The sequence below is a fragment of the Lethenteron reissneri genome, unplaced genomic scaffold, assembly GCF_015708825.2.
Source record: "Lethenteron reissneri isolate LAM-NWPU_2019-01 unplaced genomic scaffold, ASM1570882v1 scaffold_1352, whole genome shotgun sequence".
NCBI classification, from domain to species: Eukaryota; Metazoa; Chordata; class Hyperoartia; order Petromyzontiformes; family Petromyzontidae; genus Lethenteron; species Lethenteron reissneri.
Window position 1 is genome coordinate 151,539 of NW_026891061.1, and position 16,136 is coordinate 167,674.

General features: G+C 55.9%; 1 protein-coding gene and 1 pseudogene across 2 annotated transcripts; both read left to right on the plus strand.

The window, feature by feature from the left end:
- On the plus strand, positions 1 to 11,386 carry LOC133362052 (GTPase KRas-like). Of its 2 annotated transcripts, none has more exons than XM_061581019.1 (5): positions 1 to 26; positions 3,285 to 3,407; positions 4,914 to 5,095; positions 6,179 to 6,338; positions 11,050 to 11,386. In XM_061581019.1, exons 2-5 carry the CDS (start codon positions 3,297 to 3,299, stop codon positions 11,170 to 11,172), a joined length of 576 nt encoding a protein of 191 aa, XP_061437003.1. In that variant the 5' UTR covers positions 1 to 26; positions 3,285 to 3,296; the 3' UTR covers positions 11,173 to 11,386. The 2 variants fall into 2 exon arrangements, with proteins under 2 accessions (XP_061437003.1, XP_061437004.1); XM_061581020.1 differs by lacking the exon at positions 1 to 26 and adding an exon at positions 315 to 349.
- LOC133362056 (endothelin receptor type B-like) overlaps positions 11,266 to 16,136 on the plus strand; it is a 22,626-nt pseudogene continuing 17,755 nt past the window's right edge.

A 16,136-nucleotide genomic window follows, 5' to 3' on the forward strand; every position in this document is an offset into this window, starting at 1 on the left:
GCCCCGCCCGTGAACTGAAATCCGAGGTGAGAAATTCTCATCGCGGTTGTGGTGGTTGTGGTGGTGGTGGTGGTTGTTGTTGTGGTGGTGGTGGTTGTTGTTGTTGTGGTGGTGGTGGTTGTTGTGGTGGTGGTTGCGGCGGTGGTGGTGGATGTGGTGGTGGTTGTGGTTGTTGTGGTGGTTGTTGTTGTGGTGGTGGTGGTTGTTGTGGTGGTGGTTGCGGCGGTGGTGGTGGATGTGGTGGTGGTTGTGGTTGTTGTGGTGGTTGTTGTTGTTTACCGAGGTAGAGCCTCGCTCTCTCTCGTAGGGATGTCAATTGAGTAGCAGCGAGCTTGGAAGCGATGTCCAGGTTGGAACTTTACAACGCGGGGCCTTGCCTCCTGCCCTCGGCTGATCGCGTTTGCTTCAATTCTCTCGCTTAGTTTAGCAATCTGTGGAAGAACGCAATCAGCCAGGCTATGCGTTAGTTGTGTGTTGACCGACTCTCTGTGTTGCATTGCATTACAATTCAAATGTTACGAAGTTTGTTTGATTAAGTGCAGTCACCAAACCTCAAATCTCTCATTGACACAATGCCCTAATTATAATGTTATAATTATTATAATGTTATAATAAGTATATGTTATAATTAGAATATGTTATAATAATTTTAATATTTTGTAATAATTATAATATGTTATAATAATTATAATATGTTATAATAATTATAATATGTTATAATAATTATATGTTATAATAAATATAATATATATTGAGGGGACACATCCCCCCCCAATAATCAAATTTGCTCAAAATGCCCCCCCCCCCCCCAATTTATTGCTATAAAAATATATTTTTTTACTAATAATTGCGATGCTATGTTAATAAAAACAATAATTTGCTAAACCTCGGCCACAAAATCTGGACTTTTCTTCATATAACAATGCATAGATTTATGTTTATATGATTGCGTTGTACTTTATGAATCCCTAATCTCTGCCATTACACACTATGAAACAAGAAAAGGTAAAAAAGAAAAAACAGCAATGTAATACAATACAATATTAGACATTATTGAATAAAATAAAATAAATTCCATCTTATGTGTTAGTGAACTTTAAAAAATATTTTAGGGAGGAAATGGCAGGAAATGAGTTCAAATTTTTCTGGGGGGGGACCCCAGACCCCCTGGAAGATTTGGTCTCCCCCAATGTTGACTCCATGGCTACGGCCTTGCCTTGACATGCTAATTTCTCTACCCCCCCCCCCTCTCTCTCTACCCCCTCTCTCTCTCTCTACCCCCCTCTCTCTGCCCCCCTCTCTCTAAGTCCTCGACACAGGCGTTGTTTTTCTGTGTGCCTATGTGTGTCATCTCTGTGTGCCTGTGTGTGTCATCTCTCTGTGTGTCTATGTGTGTGTCTCTGTGTGTCTGTGTCATCTCTCTGTGTGTCTATGTGTGTGTGTCTCTGTGTCTGTGTCATCTCTCTCTGTGTGTCTGTCTCTCTCTCTGTGTGTCTTTGTGTCATCTCTTTCTGCTTATGCGTGTGTGTGTCTGTCTGTGTGTGTGCGCGTGTATGTCTGTGCGTTTGTGTGCGCGTGTGTGCGTGCGCGTGTGTGCGCGTGTGTGTGCGTGTGCGTGTCTGTGTGTGTGTCTGTGTGTCTGTGTGTGTGTCTGTGTGTGTGTGTGTCTGTGTGTGTGTGTGTGTCTGTGTGTGTCTGTGTGTGTGTGTCTGTGTGTGTGTGTGTGTCTGTGTGTGTGTGTGTCTGTGTGTGTGTGTGTGTGTCTGTGTGTGTGTGTCTGTGTGTGTGTCTGTGTCTGTCTGTGTCTGTGTGTATGTGTGTGTCTGTGTGTGTGTGTGTGTCTGTGTGTGTCTGTGTGTGTGTCTGTGTGTGTGTGTGCGCGTGTATGTCTGTGCGTGTGTGTGCGCGTGTGTGCGTGCGCGTGTGTGCGCGCGTGTGTGCGTGCGTGTGTGTGTCTGTGTGTGTGTCTGTGTGTCTGTGTGTGTGTCTGTGTGTGTGTGTGTCTGTGTGTGTGTGTGTGTCTGTCTGTGTGTGTGTCTGTGTGTCTGTGTGTGTCTGTGTGTCTGTGTGTGTGTGTCTATGTGTGTGTGTGTGTCTGTGTGTGTGTGTGTCTGTGTCATCTCTCTGTGTGTCTATGTGTGTGTGTCTCTCTCTGTGTCTGTGTCATCTCTCTCTGTGTGTCTGTCTCTCTCTCTGTGTGTCTTTGTGTCATCTCTTTCTGCTTATGCGTGTGTGTGTCTGTCTGTGTGTGTGCGCGTGTATGTCTGTGCGTGTGTGTGCGCGTGTGTGCGTGCGCGTGTGTGCGCGTGTGTGTGCGTGTGCGTGTCTGTGTGTGTGTCTGTGTGTCTGTGTGTGTGTCTGTGTGTGTGTGTGTCTGTGTGTGTGTGTGTGCGTGTGTGTGTCTGTGTGTGTGTGTCTGTGTGTGTGTGTGTGTCTGTGTGTGTGTCTGTGTGTGTGTGTGTCTGTGTGTGTGTGTGTGTGTCTGTGTGTGTGTGTCTGTGTGTGTGTGTCTGTGTGTGTGTGTGTCTGTCTGTGTCTGTGTGTATGTGTGTGTCTGTGTCTGTGTGTGTGTGTCTGTGTGTGTGTCTGTGTGTGTGTGTGCGCGTGTATGTCTGTGCGTGTGTGTGCGCGTGTGTGCGTGCGGGTGTGTGCGTGCGCGTGTGTGCGCGCGTGTGTGCGTGCGCGTGTGTGTCTGTGTGTGTGTCTGTGTGTCTGTGTGTGTGTCTGTGTGTGTGTGTGTCTGTGTGTGTGTGTGTCTGTCTGTGTGTGTGTCTGTGTGTCTGTCTTTGTCTGTGTGTCTGTGTGTGTGTGTCTGTGTGTGTGTGTGTCTGTGTGTGTGTGTGTCTGTGTGTGTCTGTGTGTGTGTGTGTCTGTGTGTGTCTGTGTGTGTGTGTCTGTGTGTGTGTGTCTGTGTGTGTTTCTGTGTGTGTGTGTGTGTCTGTGTGTGTGTCTGTGTGTGTGTCTGTGCGCGTGAGGCAACAGATGCACCACCGGCATCTGTTGCAGGTGGTGCATCTGCCCGTCGTCTTGATCCGTCAACCCATTGCACCACGTGGGTCTGACCCGTGACCTCCTGCCAGCGGCCGTTCGACAACTTCGCGAAAGTGCACCTGGCCTGGCACAAGCGCCGTGGTGGAGTCTCGCCAACCACTCGGTGGCGAATGTTGTTGTTGTTGAGGCGAATGTTGTTGTTGTTGTTGAGGCGAATGTTGTTGTTGTTGAGGCGACGCTGTGGATGAGGTGGGGGGGGGTCATTGCGTGTGTTGTTGTTGTCGTCGTCGCAGCAAGCGGGCGCCATGACGGAGTACAAGCTGGTGGTGGTGGGCGCTGAAGGCGTTGGCAAGAGCGCCCTCACCATCCGGCTCACCCAGAACCACTTTGTGGACGACTACGACCCCACCATCGGGGTGAGCGCCAGCTTGCCGCGTCGTGTTTGGCACCGCAGTGGCCTCGCGGACTTGCGGGCAGCGGTCCCACCTCACCCACCCATCCACCCACCTGCTCACCCGCTCGCCCACCTCACCCACCCAATAACCCACTCACCCACCCACCCACCTGCTCACCCACCTCACCCACCCAATAACCCACCTGCTCACCCACCTCACCCACCCAATAACCCACCCACCCAATAACTCACCCACCCATCCACCCACCTGCTCACCCACCTCACCCACCCAGTAACCCACCCACCCACCCACCTGCTCACCCACCTCACCCACCCAATAACCCACTCACCCACCCATCCACCCACCTGCTCGCCCACCTCACCCACCCAGTAACCCACCCACCCATCCACCCACCTGCTCACCCGCTCGCCCACCTCATCACCCACCCAGTAACCCACTCACCCACCCATCCACCCACCTGCTCACCCGCTCTCTCGTCGACCTGCTCACCCAACCGCCTACTCGCCCACACACTCGCCTACTCATCTGCTCACCCACCCACCTACTCACCCACCCACCTACTCGCCCATCCACTTGCCCACCCACTCGCCTACTCATCTGCTCACCCACCCACCTACTCACCCACCCACCTACTCACCCACCCACTCGCCCACCCACTCGCCCACCCACTCGCGCACGCCACCCACTCGCCCACCCACTCGCCCACCCACTCGCCCACCCACTCGCCCACCCACTCACCCACTCGCCCACCCACTCGCCCACCCACTCGCCCATCCACTCGCCCACCCACTCGCCCACCCACTCGCCCACCCACTCGCCCACCCACTCGCGCACCTCGTGTGTCGTGCCGCCCTGCACAGGTGCCGCTGCTGCTGCCGTCTGTGTCTGCAGTCAGTTCTCCTGTAACGTGGTTGTCGCTGCGTTCCTGAAGAACCCCCCCCCCCAGATGATAATAAATGTATAATCCAGGGGGTCGAGCACGCTCCGCGATCAAACACGTGCGGCGCGCAACGCGGCCGAAGAGACCCAAGAGGCACGTGGAGTAACGTTGGGTTCTTAACCTTCACTGCGGACTCGCCACCCCCTTGGTTGTCAGTCGTAAAGAAAGCTGCGATGTTGACAACGACTTCTAGACTCTAGAGGGTGTTGGTGAAACAAAGAAAGCTGCGATGTTGACAACGACTTCTAGACTCTAGAGGGTGTTGGTGAAACAAAGAAAGCTGCGATGTTGACAACGACCTCTAGACTCTAGAGGGTGTTGGTGAAACAAAGTTGCGTACTCCCGTTGCCTCGTGGCTCAATTTGTGTTTTTGACGATTTGACCTTGGGGGGGGGGGGGGTGGCGAGATGCGCCCCCAGGTTCACATCCAGCAGCATCCCGACGCCGCCGGCGTGCGACGACGCTGCGAGGGCACGTCCACGTCGCGCGACGCATCTGCGAGGCTAATCATTCCCGGTGTTGGGGATGGGGGGGTGGGGGCATTCTCCGTGCGTGCCTCGGCGCAGGACTCGTACCCGAAGCAGCGGGTGGTGGTCGATGGCGAGACCTGTCTGCTGGACATCCTGGACACGGCCGGGAAGCAAGAGTACAGCGACATGCTGGAGCAGTTCATGCACGAGGGCGAGGGCTTCCTGTGCGTCTTCGCCGTCAACAACTCCAAGTCCTTCGAGGACATCCCCCGGTACAGGTGGGTCGCTGGGTGGCTGACTGCAGCTCCTGTAGCAAGTACATTGCAGTGAACACGAATTGTTGCTCTCTTGCCGGGTAAGGCCGCACCGAGCCGTGTAGTTCTTTTTCAAAAGCGATCATGAATGATAACCACGACTCGAAGTGGCTTGTCATCGTGTGGAAATCTACTAGCAGCAGCCAAATCCACGCGACCACGGTTGAGGGGGAGACGGAGAGAGAGACACGTGGGGCGTAGCGGTGGGGCTGGTTGGGAGGGAGACAGAGAGAGATACACGTGGGGCGTAGCGGTGGGGCTGGTTGAGAGGGAGACAGAGAGAGAGACACGGGGGGCGTAGCGGTGGGGCTGGTTGAGAGGGAGACAGAGAGAGAGACACGGGGGGCGTAGCGGTGGGGCTGGTTGAGAGGGAGACAGAGAGAGAGACACGGGGGGCGTAGCGGTGGGGCTGGTTGGGAGGGAGACGGAGAGAGAGACACGGGGGGCGTAGTGGTGGGGCTGGTTGGGAGGGAGAGAGAGAGAGAGACATGGGGGGCGTAGCGGTGGGGCTGGTTGGGAGAGAGGAGAGAGAGACACGGGGGGCCTAGCGGTGGGGCTGGTTGGGAGGGAGACAGAGAGAGAGACACGTGGGGCGTAGCGGTGGGGCTGGTTGGGAGGGAGAGAGAGAGACGTGCAGACTCCAAATATACAGCAGCAGCAACAGGCATTGTCAGCGGTCACGACGGTCGTGGCTTGTTGTTGTTGATGTGCTTGTGTAATCTGGGGTGCACGCCACCCCCAGGGCTTGTGAGATGCGGCCAGATTTTATTCAGAAGGTAAATCGAAACAAATGAAGCCATGGGGCAACGTGAGTACGCAACTTTGTTTCGTCAACAACACTCTACGTCACTGTGTTTCTTATTGAGAAACAAAGTGGATGTCAAGGCTGCGGTCAAGGTTAAGAAGCACTTGTTCAGAGGCAGGGGGATCTTGGAAGGAGGAGATTGGAGGGAGAACTACAACATGGGGAAGGTTTGGGAATCGGAGGGATGATTTACAGGGGAGGGGGACTGAGACCCCGACCTCTGCCGTGGCTTCCGTGCGCAGGGAACAGATCCAGCGCGTCAAGGGCTCGGAGGACGTGCCGATGGTGCTGGCGGGGAACAAGTGCGGCGTGCCCACGCGGACCGTGGACACGAAGCAGGCGCAGGAGCTGGCGCAAGGCTACGGCATCCCCTTCGTGGAGACCTCCGCCAAGACCCGGCAGGCACGCGGACGCCGGGGGAGAGAGGGGGGGGCAGCTGGGGGGGTTGGTGAGTAGCCAGGGGGAATAAGTGGCGTCCGGTGGGAATGTGGTGCGCTGCGCCGTGAACCCGGCGGTCCAGGGAGTTCCCACGTGCCTGGGAGGCCACGTGGCCACATGTGTGTGGTTACCCGTGTTGGCCCTGCGTGTCCGCCTGTGTGTGAGACTAGCCGTGTTGGGTCTGCGTGTCCGCCTGTGTGTGAGACTACCCGTGTTGAGTCTGCGTGTCCGCCTGTGTGTGTGGCTACCCGTGTTGGGTCTGCGTGTCTGCCTGTGTGTGAGGCTACCCGTGTTGGGTCTGCGTGTCCGCCTGTGTGTGTGGCTACCTGTGTTGGGTCTGCGTGTCTGCCTGTGTGTGAGGCTACCCGTGTTGGGTCTGTGTGTCTGCCTGTGTGTGTGGCTACCTGTGTTGGGTCTGCGTGTCTGCCTGTGTGTGAGGCTACCCGTGTTGGGTCTGTGTGTCTGCCTGTGTGTGTGGCTAACTGTGTTGGGTCTGCGTGTCTGCCTGTGTGTGAGGCTACCCGTGTTGGGTCTGCGTGTCCGCCTGTGTGTTAGGCTACCCGTGTTAGGTCTGCGTGTCTGCCTGTGTGTGTGGCTACCCGTGTTGGGTCTGCGTGTCCACCTGTGTGTGAGGCTACCCGTGTTGGGTCTGCGTGTCCGCCTGTGTGTGAGGCTACCCATGTTGGGTCTGCGTGTCCGCCTGTGTGTGAGGCTACCCGTGTTGGGTCTGCGTGTCCGCCTGTGTGTGAGGCTACCCGTGTTGGGTCTGCGTGTCTGCCTGTGTGTGAGGCTACCCGTGTTGGGTCTGCGTGTCCGCCTGTGTGTGAGGCTACCCATGTTGGGTCTGCGTGTCCGCCTGTGTGTGAGGCTACCCGTGTTGGGTCTGCGTGTCCGCCTGTGTGTGAGGCTACCCGTGTTGGGTCTGCGTGTCCGCCTGTGTGTGAGGCTAACCATGTTGGGTCTGCGTGTCCGCCTGTGTGTGAGGCTACCCGTGTTGGGTCTGCGTGTCCGCCTGTGTGTGAGGCTACCCGTGTTGGGTCTGCGTGTCTGCCTGTGTGTGAGGCTACCCATGTTGGGTCTGCGTGTCCGCCTGTGTGTGAGGCTACCCGTGTTGGGTCTGCGTGTCCGCCTGTGTGTGAGGCTACCCGTGTTGGGTCTGCGTGTCCGCCTGTGTGTGAGGCTACCCATGTTGGGCCTGCGTGTCCGCCTGTGTGTGAGGCTACCCGTGTTGGCCCTGCGTGTCTGCCTGTGTGTGTGGCTACCCGTGTTGGCCCTGCCTGTCCGCCCGTGTGTGAGGCTACCCGTGTTGGGTCTGCCTGTGTGTGAGACTACCCATGTTGGGTCTGCGTGTCCGCCTGTGTGTGAGACTACCCATGTTGGGTCTGCGTGTCTGCCTGTGTGTGAGGCTACCCGTGTTGGGTCTGTGTGTCCGCCTGTGTGTGTGGCTACCCGTGTTGAGTCTGCGTGTCCGCCTGTGTGTGAGGCTACCCGTGTTGGGTCTGCGTGTCCGCCTGTGTGTGGCTACCCGTGTTGGGTCTGCCTGTCCGCCTGTGTGTGGCTACCCGCGTTGGGTCTGCGTGTCCGCCTGTGTGTGTGGCTACCCGTGTTGGGTCTGCGTGTCCGCCTGTGTGTGTGGCTACCCGTGTTGGGTCTGCGTGTCCGCCTGTGTGTGTAGCTACCTATGTTGGGTCTGCGTGTCCGCCTGTGTGTGGCTACCCGTGTTGGGTCTGCGTGTCTGCCTGTGTGTGTAGCTACCCGTGTTGGGTCTGCGTGTCCGCCTGTGTGTGAGGCTACCCGTGTTGGGTCTGCGTGTCTGCCTGTGTGTGGCTACCCGTGTTGGGTCTGCCTGTCCGCCTGTGTGTGAGGCTACCCGTGTTGGGTCTGCCTGTCCGCCTGTGTGTGAGGCTACCCGTGTTGGGTCTGCCTGTCCGCCTGTGTGTGAGGCTACCCGTGTTGGGTCTGCGTGTCCGCCTGTGTATGTGGCTACCCGTGTTGGGTCTGCGTGTCTGCCTGTGTGAGACTACCCATGTTGGGTCTGCGTGTCCGCCTGTGTGAGACTACCCGTGTTGGGTCTGCGTGTCTGCCTGTGTGAGAGGCTACCCGTGTTGGGTCTGCGTGTCCGCCTGTGTGTGTGGCTACCCGTGTTGGGTCTGCGTGTCTGCCTGTGTGTGAGGCTACCTGTGTTGGCCCTGCGTGTCTGCCTGTGTGTGAGGCTACCCGTGTTGGGTCTGCGTGTCCGCCTGTGTGTGAGACTACCCGTGTTGAGTCTGCGTGTCCGCCTGTGTGTGTGGCTACCCGTGTTGGGTCTGCGTGTCTGCCTGTGTGTGAGGCTACCCGTGTTGGGTCTGCGTGTCCGCCTGTGTGTGTGGCTACCTGTGTTGGGTCTGTGTGTCTGCCTGTGTGTGAGGCTACCCGTGTTGGGTCTGTGTGTCTGCCTGTGTGTGTGGCTACCTGTGTTGGGTCTGCGTGTCCGCCTGTGTGTGAGACTACCCGTGTTGAGTCTGCGTGTCTGCCTGTGTGTGAGGCTACCCGTGTTGGGTCTGTGTGTCTGCCTGTGTGTGTGGCTACCTGTGTTGGGTCTGCGTGTCTGCCTGTGTGTGAGGCTACCCGTGTTGGGTCTGCGTGTCCGCCTGTGTGTTAGGCTACCCGTGTTAGGTCTGCGTGTCTGCCTGTGTGTGTGGCTACCCGTGTTGGGTCTGCGTGTCTGCCTGTGTGTGAGGCTACCCGTGTTCGGTCTGCGTGTCCACCTGTGTGTGAGGCTACCCGTGTTGGGTCTGCGTGTCCGCCTGTGTGTGAGGCTACCCATGTTGGGTCTGCGTGTCCGCCTGTGTGTGAGGCTACCCGTGTTGGGTCTGCGTGTCCGCCTGTGTGTGAGGCTACCCGTGTTGGGTCTGCGTGTCTGCCTGTGTGTGAGGCTACCCGTGTTGGGTCTGCGTGTCCGCCTGTGTGTGAGGCTACCCATGTTGGGTCTGCGTGTCCGCCTGTGTGTGAGGCTACCCGTGTTGGGTCTGCGTGTCCGCCTGTGTGTGAGGCTACCCGTGTTGGGTCTGCGTGTCCGCCTGTGTGTGAGGCTACCCATGTTGGGTCTGCGTGTCCGCCTGTGTGTGAGGCTACCCGTGTTGGGTCTGCGTGTCCGCCTGTGTGTGAGGCTACCCGTGTTGGGTCTGCGTGTCTGCCTGTGTGTGAGGCTACCCATGTTGGGTCTGCGTGTCCGCCTGTGTGTGAGGCTACCCGTGTTGGGTCTGCGTGTCCCCCTGTGTGTGAGGCTACCCGTGTTGGGTCTGCGTGTCCGCCTGTGTGTGAGGCTACCCATGTTGGGCCTGCGTGTCCGCCTGTGTGTGAGGCTACCCGTGTTGGCCCTGCGTGTCTGCCTGTGTGTGTGGCTACCCGTGTTGGCCCTGCCTGTCCGCCCGTGTGTGAGGCTACCCGTGTTGGGTCTGCCTGTGTGTGAGACTACCCATGTTGGGTCTGCGTGTCTGCCTGTGTGTGAGACTACCCATGTTGGGTCTGCGTGTCTGCCTGTGTGTGAGGCTACCCGTGTTGGGTCTGTGTGTCCGCCTGTGTGTGTGGCTACCCGTGTTGAGTCTGCGTGTCCGCCTGTGTGTGAGGCTACCCGTGTTGGGTCTGCGTGTCCGCCTGTGTGTGGCTACCCGTGTTGGGTCTGCCTGTCCGCCTGTGTGTGGCTACCCGTGTTGGGTCTGCGTGTCCGCCTGTGTGTGTGGCTACCCGTGTTGGGTCTGCGTGTCCGCCTGTGTGTGTGGCTACCCGTGTTGGGTCTGCGTGTCCGCCTGTGTTTGGTCATGCGTGTCCGGTGTGGCTACCCGTGTTGGGTCTGCGTGTCTGCCTGTGTGTGTAGCTACCCGTGTTGGGTCTGCGTGTCCGCCTGTGTGTGAGGCTATCCGTGTTGGGTCTGCGTGTCTGCCTGTGTGTGGCTACCCGTGTTGGGTCTGCCTGTCCGTCTGTGTGTGAGGCTACCCGTGTTGGGTCTGCCTGTCCGCCTGTGTGTGAGGCTACCCGTGTTGGGTCTGCGTGTCTGCCTGTGTGTGAGGCTACCCGTGTTGGATCTGCGTGTCCGCCTGTGTGTGAGGCTACCCGTGTTGGGTCTGAGTGTCCGCCTGTGTGTGAGGCTACCCGTGTTGGGTCTGCGTGTCCGCCTGTGTGTGAGGCTACCCGTGTTGGGTCTGCGTGTCTGCCTGTATGTGAGGCTACCCGTGTTGGGTCTGCGTGTCCGCCTGTGTGAGGCTATCCGTGTTGGGTCTGCGTGTCCGCCTGTGTGAGGCTACCCGTGTTGGGTCTGCGTGTCTGCCTGTGTGTGAGACTACCCGTGTTGGGTCTGCGTGTCCGCCTGTGTGTGAGGCTACCCGTGTTGGGTCTGCGTGTCTGCCTGTGTGAGACTACCCGTGTTGGGTCTGCGTGTCCGCCTGTGTGTGAGGCTACCCGTGTTGGGTCTGCGTGTCTGCCTGTGTGTGAGACTACCCGTGTTGGGTCTGCGTGTCCGCCTGTGTGTGAGGCTACCCGTGTTGGGTCTGCGTGTCTGCCTGTGTGAGACTACCCGTGTTGGGTCTGCGTGTCTGCGCGTCTCTGCACGTGCCGAGTCGGTCCCGTACGAGAGCACGTGGCCCTCCCTCTAACAAACTCCCTCCGGTGGCGGCCACTGCGTGCGTCTGTCCTGCAGGGCGTGGAAGATGCCTTCTGCACCCTGGTGCGCGAGATCCGCAAGTACAAGGAGCGCCGCGTGAGCAAAGACGTGTGCAAGAAAAGAAAGAAATCGAAGAGGAGGAAGTGCCGCCTCATGTGAATTTCATTTCCCCTCCCACCCGCCCCATTCCTCCTCCCTGCCTCTCCCCTCCCTCCTCCGACGGTGACGAGAGAACGACAACCACCAGCCACCATGTCCGGTGAAGGAGACGCGGTGCGCAACGACTCCAAAGCCGCCCACTGCAATCTTGGGAGGGAGGGGGGAGGTGCTGCGGAGGTGGTTGTTGTGTATTTCTCGAACACGAGCGAGCGAATCGGTGAGCGCGGAGGTTTGCGTTTGGTGGGAAAAAACGGGAAAAAAAAACGAATAAAATGTAAAACGTTGGGCTAAGACGATTGTTTTTGTTTGCGCTTGTGGAAAATGCCTGGTGAAAATGATTTGATGGTGGTGGTGGTGGTGATGATGTTGATGATTGTTGCTGCTGTTTGCCGGATATACAAGTGGGGTCTGTCATTATTTACCACCACACTCTGGATTTGTTCTGGGATACTCTGGACAGAAAGTAAATACTTTCCCCCCTCCACCCACCACCACTCTCCCCGTGGAGATGTTTACTCACTCGCCTGGTACGCAGGAGGTCGTGGGTTCGTACCCAACCCTGACGCCTGCTGCTGCTGTATATTTGGAGTTGGCGTGTTCACTCCCTCCCCGTGGTCGCGTGGAATCGACATCACCACGCGGTTCGGATTATCCCACGCGAGTGATGACGACGACGACGATCTGCCACTTGGTGTGGGCTATCATTTGTGGCTGGCCGGGTGGCTTCATTTCTATAGCACTTCGTGCAAAAACATACTTTGCAGGCATTAACAATACAAGTTTAATTGTAGGCAAAATAAAAATCACGTAACAAATTTTGAGCAAAGAACTAATAAAAAAAATACCACGTGGTTTAAATCATAATTCAAAGCAAGTTTAAAATCACTTTTTAGATGTGTTTCAAAAAGTGCTTTGATTTTGAAGAAGCCCCCAAGAGCTACCACACAACCTTACCGTGGGACCTCCTTTGTCAGTACCAACATATGATGAGAGGGTTTTCCCCGTTTTTCTGGCAACAAAACAGCTGCGTCAAGATGTTCAAACACCAAAGTGAGACCTTCTACAAGGAATCCCGCTTCCATTTGTGGCCACGTCACTTCTGCTCTGCAGCTCGGCGCGCTTCAGCTGGTACAACACAACACGTGGTGCAGCTAGTAAGGACAATATGTTCCACACTGCCCACCAGGGATTGGTTGTCTGTCGTGCATATATATAATATAAACAGCGAACGGATCTGAGGTCTGTGTGTGGGCGAGCGAGCGAACGGATGTGAGGTCTGTGTGTGTGGTAGCCCATACAGTCTAGGTGGTTTTGAAGTCCTTGGCTTAATTAGGAATTGCTCATTTTTCGGGATTGATGAATTTGCAATGATTGCAGTAGTCTTATGTTCCAAAGTATTAGTTGGATCTCGTTTGATTGGCCGTGTCGGGTGGTGGAGGGTTACGACACATTTATAAATAACGCGATCTCACCCAAAAACGTTGAGTATGAATAATATTGGTCGCCAATGCCTTACACGTGTTAAACATGTCTTTTGAAAAATACAAGTCGATTTTGGGTAGCAGATGAGAAAGCAAAAATCTAAATTGCAAATGCAATTTCACAAGTTCAGTTATAAAACAGGTCCTGTGGCTTTAAGTAAAATAACTGTAAGTACTGAATATCTATTAAATGTTTTAATGTCATTGAATAACTGCACACTCAACAAATTGAAAATCAACAAAACATTACTGAAGATGCAATAGCACGGCTTGTACTGCCGTCGGGCACACGCGCAGTCACATTTCTGTTGATGAATAAAAACACAATTTTCATTTATTATTGAGCACGACTGCTTTGTCGCAGCTGCTCGTGACCCCAAGCACGAATGTCCGTGTTGGGCTGCTGCATGCTGGGGCGTCTCTCTCTCTCTCCCCTTCAGCTTGCAAACTTCACCACTGCGGGCAAATGCAGGCATTACATTCGGGGCATTGAATTCGGAGCGCTGAATTCGAGGCATTGAATTCGACATGCAGTCCCAACATGAACAATAAAAAGACTTGGGTTGTCTAAGAAGAATGTCAATGGCTGGCCTCTGCACAATAGAATCATATGGCGATGTCACGCAAAAGTTTCCCTTCAAACTGCACACACAACAGGCATTTACTAATAATAAAAAAACATTCCACTACCATAGGGTAGCACCACACACTTTCCATCTACAGTGAGGGAAACAAGTATTCGATCCCCTGCTTATTTTGTACGTTTGCCCACTGACAAAGAAATGATCAGTCTATCATTTTAATGGTAGGTTTATTTGAACAGTGAGAGACAGAATAACAACAACAAAATCCAAAAAAACGCATGTCAAAAATGTTATAAATTGATTTGCATTTTGTCTCAAATACACAAGATGGTGAGTGTGCAGAATGTCCGTCAATGAGCGATGGGAATTCTCTTTGGCATAACTTCACATCTCATCCAGCTCTGCACAGCCCACTGAGATCCCCAGACCCAGCTTGTTGGGCTACACGTGGGCAGCAACAGAACATCGTGTACATCGTGCACCGAGAAAACAGATTTTAGTTTGTTTTAAGTGTCCATTAGAAGAAGCCCGTCAATTGCTTTTTCACGCCAATCTTGGCAGAAAGACCGACTAGACTGGAGGTAGCACGAGACGTCCTTTGGTCTACTCTTCCACGATAGCCAGACACCTTGAAAGAGGTGGGAATAGCCACAATTTAGCTAAACTCTGAACCCAATTATACTCCGTGTGGACCAGAGATAGATTACATTCAACCGGTAACCTCTCGACGACAAGTCCAGTGTGCTAGCCACGCCTCCATGGCAGCATTGCTGTTGTCGTCTTGTTTGTTTATTATGAACCAGTCGAGTACACTACTGTAGGGGTGTTACGGGAGGGCGAACAAACACACCGGGGGTGGTTGTGCCCGCACGCGGAAGGGTGCTTACATCCACGTCCGCATCGGTTAGCCCTGGGGGGCTGTGACGGTGTGGTGCCACAACGACGGGGCCGCTCTGCCGAGCCAGGGAGCCGCCCGGCTTCCACCACTGCACTGCCCCCCATCACCCCCCCCACATAAGCACGCACCCGCACCCACGTAGGGCCTCGTGGTCGGGTCACCTACCCTGAGTTTTCACCCGAGGGCCCCCTCGGGGGGTTACCCCACGGTTTCTCAGGGCCAGGGAATTGGACAGGACCCTTCCCAGGCTAAGTAACACTGCGACGCCGTGGGCGGATTTGAGATCGCACGACCACGGCGAGCTCAGAGAGCCCCGCAGTTAGAAACGCATACAAACACAAACACGGGTCAGCAAGGCAGATAGCTAGGATCAGGACCCGGGGCTGCTGCTTAGCCAAAAGGTCAAAGGCCGGCGGGATCGCAAAAGGGCGGAAAATCCTAGGCTCAGGATTGGTCGAGAGACCAAGGCGGTCGGGACGAAGGCGCCTAGCCTTTGATGTGGATAGTTTAAAAGAAAACGCAGGGGCAGTAGGGAAGTCTCTTCTTCTGGAGTAGTGACACGGGGTCAACGACGAGGGAGTCATCAGGCGAGCCGCAGGATCGTCTGCAGGACGACCTGAGCGCCGCAAGGTCACCTAGGACTACAGACGGTATCGTATTACGCGCCTTACAACACCTCAGAGCAGAGAGTAGGATCCGTAGGAGAAGGTTAGTTCGGGGTAAGGACGAGTAGGAAAGCGGTGTAACAGAGAGCGCAGCATAGAATAGGGCTGCACGCCACTAGAGAGTGGGTTGGAAGCGCATTGCTGGCTCGTACACACACACGGGTGGCTCGGTGAGTTAACAAGGGTTAATAAAATCTCGAGCGTAGTAACAAAACCGTGTTGTTGGGTGTTTTTGAACGTGGTATTAGCGTGCACTGCATTCGCTGGTGTGTGGTCGTTGTATGCGTAAAGGCCGTGGTCTCTGTACGATGGTGCGGGTACGGAGGTGTGTGTGTTAATGCCCGGGGAGCGCACTTTTGTGTGTTGGCGTGCCTACACAGCCGTGTGAGAGGAGAATCGTCCTTGCACGATACTTGTGTTGACGTGCACGCGCGAGTGCGGGAGGGGACGAGTCGTCGTGTCGGCGTGCACCCCGCTCGCGTGTGCGAAACCGCGGCGCGCAGTGAAGCTGTTAGCTTTGTGCGAGCTTGCGTGTGCTCGAGCGCGTAATCGGCTGCGCATTGTTGTACGGTTTATCTCGCGCGCACGGCGGCGGCAACTTGAGTCGTTGTGTCGGCGTGTGCCCCGCTTGCGTGTGCTCGTTACGTGCGTAAAGTGCGGCGCGGTGGTGAGTTCCTGACCCCCAGCCCCGCGGCTCGAGCGCGTAATCGGCTGCGCATTGTTGTACGGTTTATCTCGCGCGCACGGCGGTGGCAACTTGAGTCGTTGTGTCGGCGCGTGCCCCGCTTGCGTGTGCTCGTGTGATCCCGTGTTATAAGTGTGAACGCGTGTGGTACGGTGTATGCGTAAGCTCTCGTCGTGCGAAATCGGCGTACCCCAGGTGCGCGATCGTAGCGTGAGCGGCCAGCGCGGCGCAGAGCGGCGCAAGAGTGAGTGTCGTGCAGAGCTGTGTGTGTGGGAGTGCGCATACGTTCGTTACGTGTCGGATACGGATGCGCATTGGTAACGTGCCGCACAAGGCTATACTGCGAGCACGGCGTTTGATTGATGATGATGTGCGCACGTATGTTCGCAGCGTGGGAGCGCGGTGCGAGGCTGTAAATAGTAGGGGTGTCGCGTTCGAATGCCGGCGAAACCGTAGCGGGTAATAGGGAGGTGGGGTAACGTAAACGAATAGGGGATGCAGGCGGGAGGGACCCCGGGGGCCAACGGCCCCCACAAATTGGTGTCGGAAGCGGTACGGACCCCCGCGTTACCTCACGCTAAAATAAGACTAATATTTACCGGCCGGGGGGCCCCTTCGTGGAAGGCATTCGCCCGCAATCTCTTAGGGGCC

What these genes read in the sequence shown, in the direction of transcription:
- LOC133362052 (XM_061581019.1), top strand. Translation starts at nt 3,297, where the DNA reads ATGACGGAGTACAAGCTGGTGGTGGTGGGCGCTGAAGGCGTTGGCAAG. An exon ending in ACTACGACCCCACCATCGGG is followed by an intron (nt 3,408 to 4,913) that starts GTGAGCGCCAGC and finishes GCCTCGGCGCAG; the next exon opens with GACTCGTACCCGAAGCAGCG. An exon ending in CCTCCGCCAAGACCCGGCAG is followed by an intron (nt 6,339 to 11,049) that starts GCACGCGGACGC and finishes TCTGTCCTGCAG; the next exon opens with GGCGTGGAAGATGCCTTCTG.